At 37.9% G+C, this 17,232-nt stretch overlaps 1 protein-coding gene across 2 annotated transcripts in view; it reads right to left on the reverse strand.

Moving 5' to 3' along the window:
- The window catches only part of TNPO3 (transportin 3), an 86,189-nt gene that overhangs the window by 11,672 nt on the left and 57,285 nt on the right, over positions 1–17,232 (reverse strand). For both annotated transcript variants that reach the window (XM_068549416.1, XM_068549417.1), the window contains 9 exons: positions 16,964–17,155; positions 15,200–15,291; positions 14,240–14,316; positions 12,683–12,743; positions 11,670–11,810; positions 8,838–8,954; positions 7,875–7,969; positions 6,469–6,625; positions 4,770–4,937 (listed from right to left, as the gene is read on the reverse strand). In XM_068549416.1, coding sequence (XP_068405517.1) covers positions 4,770–4,937; positions 6,469–6,625; positions 7,875–7,969; positions 8,838–8,954; positions 11,670–11,810; positions 12,683–12,743; positions 14,240–14,316; positions 15,200–15,291; positions 16,964–17,155 — 1,100 coding nt within the window. The remainder of the gene's footprint in view (positions 1–4,769; positions 4,938–6,468; positions 6,626–7,874; positions 7,970–8,837; positions 8,955–11,669; positions 11,811–12,682; positions 12,744–14,239; positions 14,317–15,199; positions 15,292–16,963; positions 17,156–17,232) is intronic.

Consider the following 17,232-nt stretch of genomic DNA (forward strand, 5'->3'; position numbering starts at 1 on the left):
TCCTCTGGGTTCTTATTTTCATTTGAATTGTTATTCTTTGAAAAAGCTCTAATTTTTCTTCATGCCCTTCTTAAGTAGGATGTATGCCTTGGTCACAGTTTTCAGTTGTAAAATAACTTTTTTATACCTAAATTTTTTACATTATGTGTTTTCCCATTGTTAATTTATGAACACAATAGACTAGAGCAAAAGTAAATATTCCACTATAAATGCTTAAAAAGTACTGCATAATTCTCCAAGTGTTGCCCCTTCTGAGCAGAAGACAACATTCTACTCAGACAAAAACAAGCAGAGGCAAACAGCATGAATGAACCCTTAACTGACAAAGCTTTGGCATCCAAAACGACCCACGAGTTAACTATAAGTATCCCCCAAAACAAAAACAGTAAGAAACTAAACTACATACTGTCAACTAATATTTGACAAAGGAGATGAGAATACCCAATGTAGGAATGACAGCCTTTTCAATAAATAGTGCTGGGATAATTGCATACTCACATGTAGAAGAAAGAAACTGGACTCATGCATTTCACCACTCACAAAAAGTAACTCAAAATGGATTAAAGACTAAATGTAAGACCTGAAACCATGAAACTCCTAGAAGAATACAAAGGCCTAAAGCATTCTGACATGGGTCTTGATAATGATTTTTTGGCCATGACACCTAAAGCACAACCAGCAAAATAAAAATAAACAAGTGAAACTACATCAATCTAAAAGCTTCTGCACAGCAAAAGAAAGCATCAACAAAGTAAAAAGACAACCTAAGGAATGGGAAAAAATATTTGCAAACCATATATACCTGATAAGAGGCTAGTATCTAAAATACATAAAGAACCCATACCAGTCTAGCAAAAAGCCGAATAACTCAATTAAAAAATGGGCAAAGGACCTCAATAAACGTTTCTCCAAAGAAGAAATACGAAAGGCCAACAGGTACCTGAAAAAAACGCAAATTAAAACTATAAAGAGATATCATCTTAACACCTGTTAGAATGGTCATGATCAAAAAGATAAGAGATAACAAGTGCTGGCATGGGTATGGAGAAAAGGGAACCCTTGTACACTGTTGGTGGAATTGTAAATTGATACAGCCACTATGGAAAACAGTTCGGAGGATCCTCAAACAATTAAATATATATACCATATGATCCAGCAATTCTACTTCTGGGATATATCCAAGGGAAACAAAAACACTAACTCGAAAAGATATCTACACCCCATGTTCACAGGAGCATTATTTACAGTAGCCAAGACATGGAAACAACCTAAGTGTCCATGGATGGATGAATGGATAAAGAAGTTGCAGTATGTGGTACACACAATGGATATTATTATTCAACCATAAAAAACGAGGAAATCCTGGGCTTCCCTGGTGGTGCAGTGGTTAAGAATCCACCTGCCAATGCAGGGGACACGGGTTCGAGCCCTGGTCCGGGAAGATCCCACATGCCACAGAGCAACTAAGCCCATGCACCACAACCACTAAGCCTGTGCTTTAGAGCCTGCGAGCCACAACTACTGAGCCCGCGTGCCACAACTACTGAAGCCCGTGAGCCTAGAGACTGTGCTCCGCAACAAGAGAAGCCACTGCAATGAGAAGCCTGCGCACCACAACAAAGAGTAGCCCCCGCTCACCGCAGCTAGAGAAAGCCCGCATGCAGCAACGAAGAGCCAATGCAGCCAAAATAAATAAATAAATAATAAATTTATTTAAAAAAAAAAACAAAACGAGGAAATCCTACCATTTCTGACAAAATGGATGACCTTAAAGGCATTATGGTAAGCAAAATAAGTTAGCCAGAGAAAGACAAATACTGTATGATCTCACTTATACGTGGAATCTAGAAAAACAAAACAAAATTCATAGAAAAAGAAGTCAGACTTGTGGTTACCAGAGGCAAAAAGTGGGGGGAGAGAAACTGGAGATAGTGGTCAAAAGGTCAAACTTCCAGTTATAAGATAAATAAGAACTAGTTAAGTAAGTAAATCCTATGAGTTTTCAACAAAAGGAGAAAATTTTTTTCCTTTTTTCCTTCTTTTCTTTTTATTGTGTCCATAGGAGAAGATGAATGTTAGCTGAACCTACGGTGGTAACCATTTCACAATATATGTAAATCAAACCATTATGCTGTATGCCTTAAACTTACACACTGATGTAGATCAATTATTTCTCAAAATATTCAAGTCAAGAGACAAAGCTGGTACGTCATCTTCTACTGAAGAATCTGTGTTGAACTTTGAAAATGTATGATTGAGAATGTGCTCAAGAATGTTAATTTTCTTCAGACTTATACCCTTAGTTACGATTTCAATCAGTTTACAGCGTACAGACAACCTAAATTTATGTAAGAGTTCCTTTACAAAAACTCAGTTTTAAGTTGGTGTTTATAGAAAGCAACCACTTTTTAAAAAAATTTTTTTATTTTACATTGGAGTATAGTTGATAGTTGATTAACAATGTTGTGTTAGTTTCAGGTGTACAGCAAAGTGATTCAGTTATACATATACATGTATGTATTCTTTTTCAAATTCTTTTCCAATTTAGGTTATTACAGAATACTGAATAGAGTTCCCTGTGCTATACAGTAGGTCCTTGCTGGTTATCTATTTTAACAATCACTTTAAAATTATTTAGCAGGGCTTCCCTGGTGGCGCAGTGGTTGAGAGTCTGCCTGCCAATGCAGGGGACACGGGTTCGAGCCCTGGTCTGGGAGGATCCCACATGCCGCGGGGCGGCTGGGCCCGTGAGCCACAATTACTGAGCTTGCACATCTGGAGCCTGTGCTCCGCAACAGGAGAGGCCGCGATAGTGAGAGGCCTGCGCACCGCGATGAAGAGTGGCCCCTGCTTGCCACAACTGGAGAAAGCCCTCGCACAGAAACGAAGACCCAACACAGCCATAAATAGGTAAATAAATAAATAAATAAATAAATAAACAACAACAACAACAACAAAAAAACCCATTCATTTGGCCCACTATCCCCTATTAAAAAAAAAAAATTATTTAGCAATTCAGTGGGTACACAGTAAACTTAAGAGCACAGGGCTACTTGGTTTCTGTTCCTGCCCCAAATTGCTGCTCTCATTTTCTTCTTTAGCCCTTACCTGTATGCTTACAAACCCAAAATTTTTTGTAAGGTTAAATGTACATAATAAGTTTTCTGTTACCTGGAAACCAAGTATATTTCTTTAAAAGTATGAGTATGGAAATTTTATTTCTTTTATCAATAACGTTTGGAATAAACTTGTTGGTCCCCAGGGGTTCACAGAATACTTTTTAGAAAAACAAAAAATACTACTGTATTAGATTGAAATAGAACAGGTGTCGTGAACAGCCAGCAAGGGAACTACAGGTACTATTCATTCCTGAAGCACTTGAGCTAATGGAAGAACTGCAGAGCTATTTGATGAAACCAAAGTCACACAGGAGCCTCACAGAGTTTGATGAGTAAGAATTAAGGTTCATGGAGGGGACTTCCCTGGTGGTGCTGTGGTTAAGACTCCGTGCTCCCAATGCAGGGGGCCCGGGTTCTATCCCTGGTCAGGGAACTAGAGCCCACATGCATACCGCAACCAAGAGTTTGCATGCCGCAACTAAGGAGCCCATCTGCCACAACTAAGACCCGGAGCAACCAAATGAAGAATTTAAAAAAAAAAAAAAAGTTAAGGTTCATGGGGCTGTTTCTGAAGTAGAAACCTAGAGAAAATGTTAGAAATCCATTACACATCTACCATCTACCCTACATGTGATTGTTTTTCATTTGAGTGAGCTAACGATCAAGTAATGCATATGCCTAAGACAATTTACACTAATCATTGAATTTTGGAGATGAACACACAAATCCAAGACTAGGCAGAACTTTTGGCTCAGTAACATTAGGGCCTAAGAGTGAAAGTGTACTCTTTTTTTGTGAAACTGCTGAAATTGAGGCTAAGAACTGCAATCAGTGATATAAAATAGGAGATAACATTAAGATGTACATGGACTTAAAAGTTATAAGATACTTATGTATCTGGATTTCTGTGGTTCAATCAAGTCAGCTCACGTTAGGTCCAACTGTGTACTTTTCTGAACTGCTTTTATATTAATATTACAAATTATAAACCTCATTTAAAAAAATAATTTACAGGCTCTACACTATATGCTACCATTATGCTCAAAACTTTCATGTAGTACACACAACCTGATTTATAATCATGTGGCCCAGTACTAAAATTAGTTGGACATTACTGGATAGCCTAAAAAAAACCTGCATGCTCAGGTGATAAAGAACCTGGTTCAAGAACTGAAAGTGGATATAAGTAAATCCAAAGGGGAAACAAATCCAGCTATAGATTGTAGGCTAGCTTTATATGCATATGCCTCCAAACGCTCTGGCTAGATTTATTACCAAGGAACCATATAGTGCTATTTAAGGAACCTGAAATGAATTAACACTTCTTAAATAACCTGTAATATGGGCATCTCTCACAAGTGAACAAATTTCCCACTGGCCAGCCACATAGCTGAATTCAATGCTTAGTATTCACTTTTGGTAATAAATAAACCCTATGACAGTGACACAAACATATTTTCAAGAACCCTTCTATAGGCCCCTTCATTTAACAATTAAACTTAGCAATATACCTAAATCAGGTTCCACAAACATACAACAGGACTGGTTTCAAAGTTATAGTCAGCCTCTCAAGGAACTGTTTAGGACTTGTTAGGGTTAGGGACTAACCCTAACTCTAACTCTTTAAAAAGATTATGAAAACAATCTTACCGGTCTGTCAACCTGCATGATCTCCCAGAGCACTTCGGCCACATCTGGTAGGGTGTATGGGGGGAGACAGAAGCAGCACGTGTGAAGCAGCTGGCTTACAAGTTGCTGTCCAAGCTGGTTCATCACCTGTCCAATCAGTTCTTTCCGTAATTCAAAGTCTTCTTCATGCTGTAAGAAAACAGGAACAGGAAAATTCTAATTTCAACTTTCCAAAGAGCAAGTACTCTTTCCCCTTTAGTCTAGTAATCTCTCTTTCCCAGGGAAGAAAGTATATATAACAGCTGGATTCACAAGGTCCACTAAATGTTCTGTCACCAGGAAGAAAACATTAAGAGTTTAGTTTCAAGGAAATGGGCATGGGCTTCAGCAGAGATTAACCTTAACCCTTAGGTTTTTTTAAGTTTTTTTTTTTTTTTTAAATAAATTTATTTATTTTATTTTTGGCTGCATTGGGTCTTCATTGCTGCATGCGGACTTTCTCTAGTTGCACAGCGAGCGGGGGCTTCTCTTTGCTGTGGTGTGCGGGCTTCTCACTGCGGTGGAGTCTCTTGTTGTGGAGCACGGGCTCTAGGCACGCAGGCCTCAGTAGTTGTGGCACTCGGGCTCTAGAGCGAAGGCTCAGTAGTTGTGGCGCACGGGCTTACTTGCTCCGCGGCATGTGGGATCTTCCCGGACCAGGGCTCGAACCCGTGTCCCCTGCATTGGCAGGCGGATTCTTAACCACTGCGCCACCAGGAAAGCCCAACCCTTAGGTTTTTCATGAATAGAACACAGAAGAGAAACAATGGTTAGAGATTAAGGGTAGCAATTTTCTTAACCTTTTTTTCTGTTAAAAAATAATTTAAAGTATCTGTATTTCCTTTTTTAAAAAGCAACTGAAAAAAAGAAGACTTCTATCAGGTATCTAATCTCTATCAAAAAAAATCTTACTTATTTTCTTCCTTCTTAGTCTTTGAATATACATATTTCTAATATGTTGAAAAAAAAAAACTTTTAAAGTGCCTTTCACTTCTAGTTATTTTCTTCTTTTCCCTCTCTGTTTTTACTGTCAAAATTCGTCAGTAATTAGCCTAGTCACATACTTAATTCTTCACTGCTCTCCCTTACCTTCAATTCTACTCCACATCTAGTCAAACCTACCTTTGAAAATTTTGTGAACCACTTTACTCCTCCAGCCAAAAAGGTCTCTTAAGTGTCTACTAGTATATTTAATACTATCCTGACTTTCTCTGATTTTGATTTATACCCCAGTTAGATTTTCCTCCCCTCTCCAATCCATCCAAATAGCTCCACTGAGGTCCTTCCTCTTCCAGAAAGTTATCCCAACCTACTTCTTTCCAAAGAGTTTTCCCTCCTCTGATCTCATAGCAATCATGACTTTTATCACTTATCTGACAATCAAATACTGCCTTGTTGCTGTTGTTTAATTCTTTATAACCGTATCTGTTTCTCTCTTCAATTAGACACCAAATGGCTTGGGAGCAGAGATAATTTCAGACTAGTTGATACAGCTTACAACACTTAGTACAGGTTGTCTTAAATCTACTAGTTGATATTTTGGTTACTGAATGATCCACTATGGAATATGCCTACTAACACAGATCAAATAAGGAGATGCTGGTTTTCCCCTAAGGAATGAGAAAGAGATATGAGAAAACAATGAGCTACAAAGTAGAAAGACTACATTGTTTATACTTACATCATTGGCTACCCCTGTGTGGATGAGGTCTCGTAGGAACCTCATGACACTACAGTTGGCATCCCGGTGGTCCAGGGTAGTAGAGGCAATGGCCCATTGTAAGATAGGGATGACAACCTGGCTCCTCAGCAAGGTAACAGGGCTACGCTGAATAAACCTGGTGTGGAAAGACAAGCTAGGTATAAATGACAGGATTAGGCTATAAAAGCAGCCAGTGTAAAAGGCAAAACTACGGAGACAGGAAAAAGATCAGTGATTGTTAGGGATTGAGGGAGTGGAGGGTAGGGGGATGAATAGGTGAAGCACACAGGATTCTTAGGGTAGTAAAACTATTCTGTATGATACCATAATGGTGGATATATGTCATTATGTCATTACACATTTGTCCAAACCCATACATAGAAAGAACACCACCAAGACAGAACCCTAATGTAAACTATGGACTTTAACAATGACGTGTCAATGGAGGTTCATCAATTCTAACAAATGGACCACTCTGGTGGGGGATGTTGATAGTAAGGGAGGCTGTGGGGAAGGAGGGGGGAAGCTAGGGGTATATGGGAACTCTATACTTTCCACTCAGTTTTCTCAGATCCTCTAATGTTTACAGAGAATCTCCAAGAAAAAGATAAAACACAGTTCCAAATTTATTTTACCAGGCAACCATTTGTGTAAAGAGCATCTCTAGAGATTGATTTTTCAAGGAACACACCAGGAAAACAGGTTGACAACCCACCCAACAATTCTCTCATACCAACACACACACACAAAAAGACAAAAAAAAGAAAAAAAAAAAAGGGTTTTCTAACTTGTCCAAAAATTAACAAAAAAAACAGTGTTCATTACTAACTGATCTGGTTCAAATTCCTGAGCTAAGGACTAAGAATGAATATAAATGTCAGTGTTACTAGTAAAAGGAATTTAAGCAAAAAGTGGGGTGGCTGGCTAGGGGTAGAGGTGGGAAGTACATACCAGATAACTTCTAAGGCACATTAAAAGCCTAAGGATTTTTTATTCTGAGATATGATTATATCTAAAGGATGCTAAGCTTCTCAAGGAAAAAGTTTAAGTAAAGCATGACATCATAGTACCATAAAATGTTAAAACTACATGGGATTCTACAGACTGTCTAGTCAAATATTCTTGCAAAGCTCATTTTTATTGTCTTGGGCATGTTCCCTCCTTCATACAAGGAAATCAGTTATTTTCCCCTGTTCTCATCCAACTCTTCTTCATTTATGGGAATATTCTGGTTCACGATTTAACTTTGGGTTATGAACCATTAATCTACCTACTCCTCTTACCTCACTTTACAGAGAAGGAAACAGTTAACTGTTAGGTGACAAGATCAAGCAGTGATGAGGATGAGCAATAAAAAAAAAAGGTTGCTCTTCAGAAGGACTGACCTGGTGGCTAGCCTGAATAGGTCGTCCACAGTGTCAGGGTGATTCTGGAGCCCATTCTGCTGTTCTAAGAGCTGAAAGGTGGGCATGCACAGTGCCTAGAAAAGAAGTGATTTTAAAACAAATGCTTGTAAATTAATGCCATGGGATTCAGACTTGCTAAATATCATAACATATACAAAGAGAACAAAGAGGGAAAGCACAGATAAGTAAGAAAAGAAAAAGACTTTGATGAGAGATCAAGAAAGGGAAGATATAAATCTTTCTCAGCTGACAAAAACAGTCTTCACATATGAAGTCCACATTTCAGAAGGGGTTGAGGGTACAGATTTCTGTTGATGAAACTGGGTAGATGTCACCTCAAATTTTTAGAAGCTTCTGAAAGTGAAGACTGTGCTTATGTACTAGATATGGTCTGGTCCACTAAGGGAGTAGTTGATGTTTTAATAATAGTAACTATGAAATGTCAATTTTAAAGGGAAAGACGTCTTGGGAAAAGGAGCATTATGATTTAACTCCCTAATATATTTCCCCGCCCTGTGAATAGGAGAGGGTAAAAGCAGTGTTATCAGGAGACTTTTCCAATGCCTGCTATTTACCCTAAGACCATCCCTCCTAAGTAAACTAGTTCATTGGCTGTTCCAGGCAAGAAATTAAAAACAGAATCGTGCTTGAGCTTAGAGATCCTTTATTTTAAATCCACTTGCCCACCTTCCCACCCTCCAAAAAAATCCTATCTCTGGAGAGCATAAATCAGACAGTAATAACTGTAATGACCAGTACATTTGTGTGGTCAATCTCTCTCTCATTCTCCCAAGCAGGCCTGTCCAGAGAACAACTAGGAAGTTCTACCTCCCTATTATTAGGACATCATCATGCCTGGGAAGGAAATATGAAGAAGCAACAGAATTAAAGACATGGTGAAGAACACACTGCTAGGCCTTTAGACCCTCCAAGAAAACATACCTGGAGCATGTCTAGTAGTCCCTGCCGACAGCCCTCTTCCATGCCATACTCATCCACAAGGATACTACCAAGGTACAGGAAACAGGAATGCTGATGTACATGGTAAACATTCACCATCTGCCAAGGGAAAACCCAATTAGTTCAATTCTTTACCCCTCAAAAAGTATCAGCTTAGGACTTCCCTGGTGGCGCAGTGGTTAAGAATCCGCCTGCCAGTGCAGGGGACACGGGTTCGGGCCCTGGTCTGGGAAGATCCCACATGCCGCGGAGCAACTAAGCCCGTGTGCCACAACTACTGAGCCTGTGCTCTAGAGCCCGCGAGCCACAACTACTGAAGCCCGCCTGCCTAGAGCCTATGCTCCACAACAAGAAAAGCCACCGCATTGAGAAGCCCGCGCACTGCAACAAAGAGCGGCCCCTGCTTGCCATAAGTAGAGAAAGCCCGCGTGCAGCAACGAAGGCCCAACGTAGCCAAAAATAAATATTAATTAATTAATTAATTAATTTTAAAAAAAAGTATCAGCTTAGGTAGCTGTCTGGAGGAAGAAATTCTGAGATACACTGGTCTCTTCTCTTTAAGACAACGTAGTAAAGCTTGTTGGCAACATTTTCTAAAACGTAGGGCTCAATTCCTCAATTATTTTCAAGTACTCTATTTAGAGTTCTTTCAAGCCTTTGACCTTTTTTTTATCTTTCCAAAACAATGTTGTAGGAGAGTTGTGTAATATTTACTTCAAGCTGGAACCATTAAAGAGTTATTATCCAAGGCTTGTGTAATATTTACAAAACCCTAACAATATACCTTAATTTTCCAACCTACAAGTTGCTCTTATTTGCATCAAAGATAATTCTTTTTTAAAAAAACAACCACAGCAGGAACAAAATATCCAATGCCCTTCATATTAGAGGAGACTCTGAAAGCATTGTTTAAATTGGCTTCTAAACCCCTCTATTTAATCTTTTGAGTAAAAACAGCGTTTCCAATCAAGATATCTGAATCTCTACAGAATAAAAATTTTAATATAATATAAATCTTTAAATTAAATTATTTGTTTAGGATTTTTACCCTACTATCCTCCAAAAATTAAGAGGCCACCGTACATTCATCTATTTAAAATGCCATCACATGGGAATTCCCTGGCAGTCCAGTGGTTAGGACTTTCACTGCCATGGGTCCAGGGTTTGATCCCCGGTCGGGAAACTAAGATCCCACAAGCTGCGTGGTACAGCAAAAGGGAAAAAAAAAAGCCCATGCAACACGTATGTATTCATCTTATTATATAAATTCAATTCTTTGAGCTTGGTGGGAGCGGAAGGGTAGAGTAACTGGCGCTTATCAGCATATACCATGAAAAGAACACGAGATGGGAGCTATGAATCTGTTCAGTGTTGTATACTCAAAACTATATGCTGTACTTAACGAACGATATAAGTTAGTTACGGGTTGGCAAACTTTTTCTTAAAGGGCCAGATGGTAAAAGTTTTAGGCTCTGCCGGCCTTACAATCTTTTGACTACTTAACTTTGCCACTGTAGCACAAAAATGGCCAATAAGCAATAATTAGATGAATAAGCATGACTATCTCTCAGTAAAACTTTATTTACAAAAACACGTGGCAGGCCCACTGGCTGTAGTTTACTGACCTCGAATTTATGGGATTTTTGTCACATAAGATGCTACCCTATGCTACTGGAATAAAAGAATAACATAAAAGTCATGAAGGTATCCTCCAATAGCAAAGGGGAGTTAAATCACATTGTAATGGACCCAGAACGTATTGCACTGAAGGGGACACTTGACCAGAGGTGGACACAGCCTAAATGCAAAACATATACTGTTGTACTCAGGGTACAGTAAATGCAGAAAATCACTAAAAATTAAAATTCTGTTAAAATATTTACCTGTACAAACTTTAATCAAATCTACAATTTAAGGAGGCATGGTCATGTAAGTACCAACTGACACTGCAACAGCATGACCCTGGCTCGGGGTAAGAGCTTCCTTAAGAGTGAGGCAGAACTTGAGGGGGCACTCACTGTCAGAGTCAGCCTGATAGATGCCCAGGTGGAGAAGGGTCACTTCAGGTTGGCTGGGTGGGGTCTAGCCTGAAGCCCTGTGGTAGTTCTCCTCACAGCATGAGTGCAGAATTTGAGAAGGTACTTGCTCAGAGTCCTGCAAATGCAGGACTGGCACTTTGCCTCACCTCCGTCAATTTTGTGCCCATGGCACCTCACTTGCTTAAATCTAGTTCCGGCCCTGCTGTAAGGTTAACACCAACATAAATTACTTAGTGAATTAAGTCACTAGTCATAGGTGTCTCATACAGAATATTCTAGACATGAATATGATCTCAGAGAGCCATGTACAGTGAGGCACACCATCATAATTACATACCAATCTTGGTGACTGAAAGAGTCAAATTTATTTCTCGACAAATAAGACTTATGTAAATAACTAACTATGGTGAAGAAAGAAGAAAATCTCTTTGGGCCAGAAATAGCAAAGTTTGACTTGCCACATTTTTAAAAAGGAAATTAACATAAAATGCTTAACATGGGTATATAAGAGCTGAGCATTAAAGTCATTCCCATTTCTGAATTCCACACTGAAATGTGCTGCTGTTTAGACTATCACTATACAGAACAGATTACAGGCTATTTGCCTTATAAATAACATACCTACCACAGGCACTACTTATCTCTTTCAAATATATTTTAGTTTGTTTTTAAGAAATACAAAAATGTTTCATTTCATCAGCAGAGTTTTTGTTCTAAAAGGCTCCTATTTCAAAATTCTGTATACTCTACATTTTCCCTCTTGTAGAGAACTCACCTGTGTGACTAGTGGCTGCAGCAGGGCTGCAGATCCTTTGCCTACACAGCGAACAGCAAAACGGAGGCACCTGCAACAACGTTCTACAATCCGATTATCAGCCCGGTGCTTATTTAGAGTCTCAGATAAAACTGGCCATATCTGAGTCAAAAGTGAAAAGAGCACAGAAAGAAAATGAACAACTAAGTGCTGAAAAAAATGCTCCCAAGTTGGTAACAACTTATTTGGCTTTTAAATAATTTGGAAAAATCTTTCTTTATAGAAACACACATGGCCTGATTCTGGTCAGTGGGTGTGTGTATATGTGCTGAGGTTCAATACACTACCCATCACTGAAACAACCACTTCTTAACGGAAGCACAATGACTCTTTACAACACAAGAGGAGCATGTCTAACTTTACGAAAAGACAAAGATACATATTTTCCTAAATTCTGGACTTCCTGATTTAGGATGGGAAGAAGCAGAATGAATTATAGAGGAAGAGATATTTAAAGACAGTTCCAAGAAGTTGGAAGGCCTTGAACACAAGGACTAGAGCTAAGGAAATGGCAAGATTTGATATCACTGAACACTTAAGGATATTTGGTGTTTCCCCCCTGAGGTCTGAAAAGCACTTCTCAAAACATGCCCTCTGATCCTCACATTACCCTCAGTTTTTTAAAAAAGTACAAAGGAAGTACCTTATCAAAGAGGAAACTAACTATGATGGCTAACTGGCTTTGTCAAAAACATTTTGCCGGTAATGATCATGCCTCCCAGCAACAATAAGATTCACACAGTTAATCTCTCCCTACTTTGGCCTTTCAGTGCATTTCCCCACAGCCTGTTTTCTTACCAAATCTAAAATCAAAAATATTTATCTGGATGGTTCTGTTCCTCTTTTCATTGATATTTAAGGCATATCAACAAATTGAATCTTCCTGTGAACCTAGAAGACAGTACCTTCTCACTTTAGTTACCCAGAGCCTTATAAGGAAAAAGGAAGCTCCACAGGCATACATTAGCACTTACTTCCTGTATGACTTTTTGGCATGGATGAGTCTGTCCATTTTCCACAATGGGATTGGTGTGCCTGGGGAAAGACAATGGCCCAAATTAGCGAAAGAAGAGCAATTTCATCAAGGACCCAGGGCCCTAATCCCTGTTAGTTTACTTAGTATCATTCTCACCAATTAAAGAAAACCAGAGTATTTTTAAGACTCAATACCTTTTTCTCCCACTCTGTTCAAACACAAGCACAGTTTTAATCATCCCATCAATTTTTTCTCACCTTTAAGCCTCTTCTACTGTAACATGTAAATTCAATCCAACTCTGGCTACGTGGCTGTGGGTGTGGGGCGCTACAACTATCCTTTCCATCTTTTTTCCCTTAATAAACCTGAATATGTAGTTTCTTCCAAACTAATAAATATATTCAGATTGTCTGAATCCACTATGAGAAACCAAGTACTGCTTCATTCCCAGCATTAAAAGGCAAAAGCATTAGGAACCCTGGTCTACCAAAGATGTTTCTCATGGTTCTAGTCTAAATCCAATGATACACAACATGGGCCCACCCACAGTATATCCAATCCAACTATTTGTCTAGTTCTAGAATCCACTAATTTGAAGGAAAGCAGGAAAAAAACAAAAAACAAAAAAACACTACGATTAGCTACCTACCTCTTCAAAGGAACAAAATTCTTTAATTTTAAAAAGCTCAATAGCAACTCAATAAAAATCTAATTTTTTAAAAATCAGGGCATGTCCACCTTTTGCAGATTTTCTTTCATTTATTGTGAAATAGGAGTTATTGTTAATAGGCTCTCAGAATGGTATGCAACAGGGCTCCCCTAATTATATAAGGAAAGCATTATACCAACTCAGAAAAAGATACTTGTAGACAAGAACTAACAAGCTAAAACAACACCTCAGTTTTAATTTCTTCCACATAGGTTTTTATGCAACTATTAACTGAAATTCCAGTTATACCTACAGGACTCGCAAATTATATTATGCAACTAAGAAAGGATCACTCTTTGAACACTGTCACTCTAATGCTGTTTTAATCATTACGCTCCTCTTGACTTCAAAGAAAGTTTAATTTCACCTGGTTACTGAAGAGGCTTCATTATTTTTTTGCACCCATACACTATATAGCAATGACTCTGAAAGTGTAGTCCTTGGAATAAAAAGCAACAACATCTGGGAACTGATTAGAAATGTAAATTCTTGGGTCCTATCCAAGATCCAATCCATCAGACACTCTGGGAATGCGACCCAGCAATCTGTTGCCTTGGTAATTTAAGTACTACAGGCAACTTTGATGCATGTTAAAGTTTGAGAATCACTGATCTAGAGACCTAGAGAATTAATTACATTTTAAAGGGTCTTTTGACAAAGGTCTACCAAAAATAAATTCTTAGAATTTGCCTTTGCAATTTTAATAGGACTAAATTAGTCTCCTGACAGAGGGAGTTTATAGGAGGTACTCGGAAGTTGGAGGAAAAAACACTTCCTTACTTCAATACATAATGGTCTCATTTGAGCTTTTAACCCAGGGCAGGAACCTGGCATCTCTCTTCTTACCTAAATATCACTGCAAGGCGATCTAAGAACACAGTGGGATCTGAGGATATGCCGTTGCTGGGCTCCTGAGACAACAGCTGAAGAGACAGATATTAACACCCAGTCATTACACATACAAACCTACAGCAAACACTGCAATATATACCCTTGTACATCAACCTCTGTCTCAATCTCTGATTATTTCCTTATAACAGATTCCTAAAAGTTACTCAAAATGGTAAAAACTTTTAAATTCATATTAGCAAATTATTTTCCTCCACCTTACTGCATCCTGGCCCAGGAATGCATATTAACTTTTACTATATGATCATTGTGGAGTGGAAAACAGTATCATTTAATTTTTTCCCATTTACTTTTACAATGATTAGGATATTGTAGACATTATACATTATAATATAGATTATATGTATTATACTATATAATATATATTTATATTATACTTTTATAATATAAAGCTTCAAAATCATTATAGCTTTATATTTTAAGAGGTAAGGCAAGTTGCCACCTCTTACTCTTCTTTCCTAAAATTTCTTAGATACTTCTACCAGCATATTATTAGAGATAAACTTTAGAGTCACTTTGTCAAGTTCTCCTAAAAATCCCACTGGTATGTTCATTGCTATTGTACCATAAAAGTAATATGAGAAGAGCTGACATTTTTACAACACTCTTCAAGGAAACATGGTAGGTTATGGTTTTAGTTGTTAACTTGAATGGTGTTTTTCCCACTGTCATCTTGTAAATGGTATTTCTGATACAGTGAAAATCTACTGATTTTGGAATACTTATTTCATATATATAGCTACTTTGATAAACTTATTAATTTTAATAACTTCTCAGTTCATTCTTTTGGCTTTTCTGGTTAGATAAAAGATCACCTGCAAATAAAAAATTTTGTCTTTTCCTTTCTAACATGTAAACATATTATATTTGTTTCACCCCTTACTTAATTGGACTCACCTTTTTCAATGCCATAACCTGAACAGAACATAGTTCACTAAGACATTCAGTAATCTTATCCAAAGGTAATCTGGCTAGGACAAGTGCTGTCCCTGAAAGACAAAAGAAGATACAAATGAAGAAAATAAAAGCTGAACTGAGGTAATTCATTGGTCTACATCATATAGCTAACAGAAAAGGCTGACTGGTTCCATTCTTTCAAAAAGATCAGCACTGTTTTTAAATTATAATAGTTTGTTATTTATGGTTGGGTTTTTCTTCATTTGGCTTAGAAGACCATACTGACTTTCACATTGACATTTACAACTGAAGTTAATATTAAACTATTTCTCCTCAGCAGCCATTGGTTTAAAGATGTTTAAATACATAGCCCCACTTCCAATTCTTCAAAGACTTAAATGAGTGCTTTGAACAGAAAAGTAATAGTTAAGTTTGTCTTTCTTTCATTTTTAAATAGTTGCAAAAATCTCCCCTCTCCCTTTTCCCCCCAAATAAACAGTAATAAATCCATAAACCTTCACATTTGAATAAAAAACTGAATGATTTTTCTTGACAGTCTATAAACCATGGACGAATTAGATTTTTTATTTAAAACTAGGGGGAAAAAATCTAACAAATACAATTTTCTCCTTTTAATTCATCTCTATAGAAAAGAATGTTACTAATAAGTTTCCTATATCTAGAAGATACCACTGATATAGCTGGGATGCCACATTCTATTATAAGTTAGACGTCACATTAGCATCAAGGTTAAATTTCACTAGAAAATGACAAGATGACAGCGATACCCACTGGCAGTAGTTAAGAAAAATCCGACCTGATTTAATGCCAGAAAATGTGGCAAAAGAAGATTGAAAAGAAAAGAAAATCTGTCTTGAAAATGCATAGTTACATTGGCTGGTAGGGAACCTGACCGTAGAAGTGAGAAAGAACAGTTAGTTGACATTTAACAGTCATCTAATCTGGACAAGGCTGTCTGCCACTCACAGAGACTTAAAAGATGCTGCACAGGCCGTATTACCCAATCTTTTATTTGATATACCCCAATAAAAGATTGCTCAATCTTTTATTTGATATACTAGCTTTAAGGATTTCACTGCCTCACAGGACACCCCAATTTGTTTTCAGAAAGTATGGTTACAAAGCATTTTCTTTCTAGGAGCCAGTAAACTGTCAACAATCAATTCCTCATAAAATAAATCTGTTCCCTCTTTTCTAAGATAATCTTTCAAATATTTAAAAATAGCCACTATGTTAAAGTCTCCTCTAAGTCTTTTCCCCTAGCATAATATCTCTAGTCCTTCCATTACTCTGAGTTTCACCACCACCCTGGCTGTTTGCCTCTTGATCAGTGTAAACTGATCAGTAATGGTTAAAGACCATTAAGCGACCAGAACCCATGGCTTCTAGTTATAGGACTGAGCCAGGCACACTACCTTTAAATTTCCACTTACTTCTTTGGTATAGCAATGCTTATTTGGTCTCCGTTTTTATTCTTTGCCCCAACTCAAAAAGGAACTATGTTTAGTTCCAATGTGTTGTCTCCACCCAAAATCTAGGTTCGTGCTATAAATACTGTAAGCACTTTGTATTAGTTATATAGCCTTAAAATATTCTAAGAATGCATGTACACATAATCAACACCCTCCCCTCTGAGTGACCTTCCCCATAACTGAGTAAACTGCACTGAAAAGTGGGATACAACTGATATAACCCCTAGAATTGGCTTAGAGACTGTTCCTTCTTAATATCTTAAGTAAATACCTTTTAGCAAGCCCACAGCAGCTTCTGGAGACAACATGAAGGAATCAAGGGAACGGGCAATCTCTAGGAGTCCATGGAAGTGCTGAGCCATGTGGTCTCGGCAGACAGAGCAAATGTTATGAATGGCTTTGGCTGCAGCAGAAGCCAGAGGTTTTTCACACAGTCCTTTCATCAAATAGCCCAACACAGGGTCTAAGGAGAAAATCCATACGTAAAGATTACATTATTTGAAACTCAAGAAAAATTTCTATTTGTTAGAACAAAGGTTT

Source organism: Eschrichtius robustus, chromosome 8 (genome assembly GCF_028021215.1).
Source record: "Eschrichtius robustus isolate mEscRob2 chromosome 8, mEscRob2.pri, whole genome shotgun sequence".
NCBI lineage: Eukaryota > Metazoa > Chordata > Mammalia > Artiodactyla > Eschrichtiidae > Eschrichtius > Eschrichtius robustus.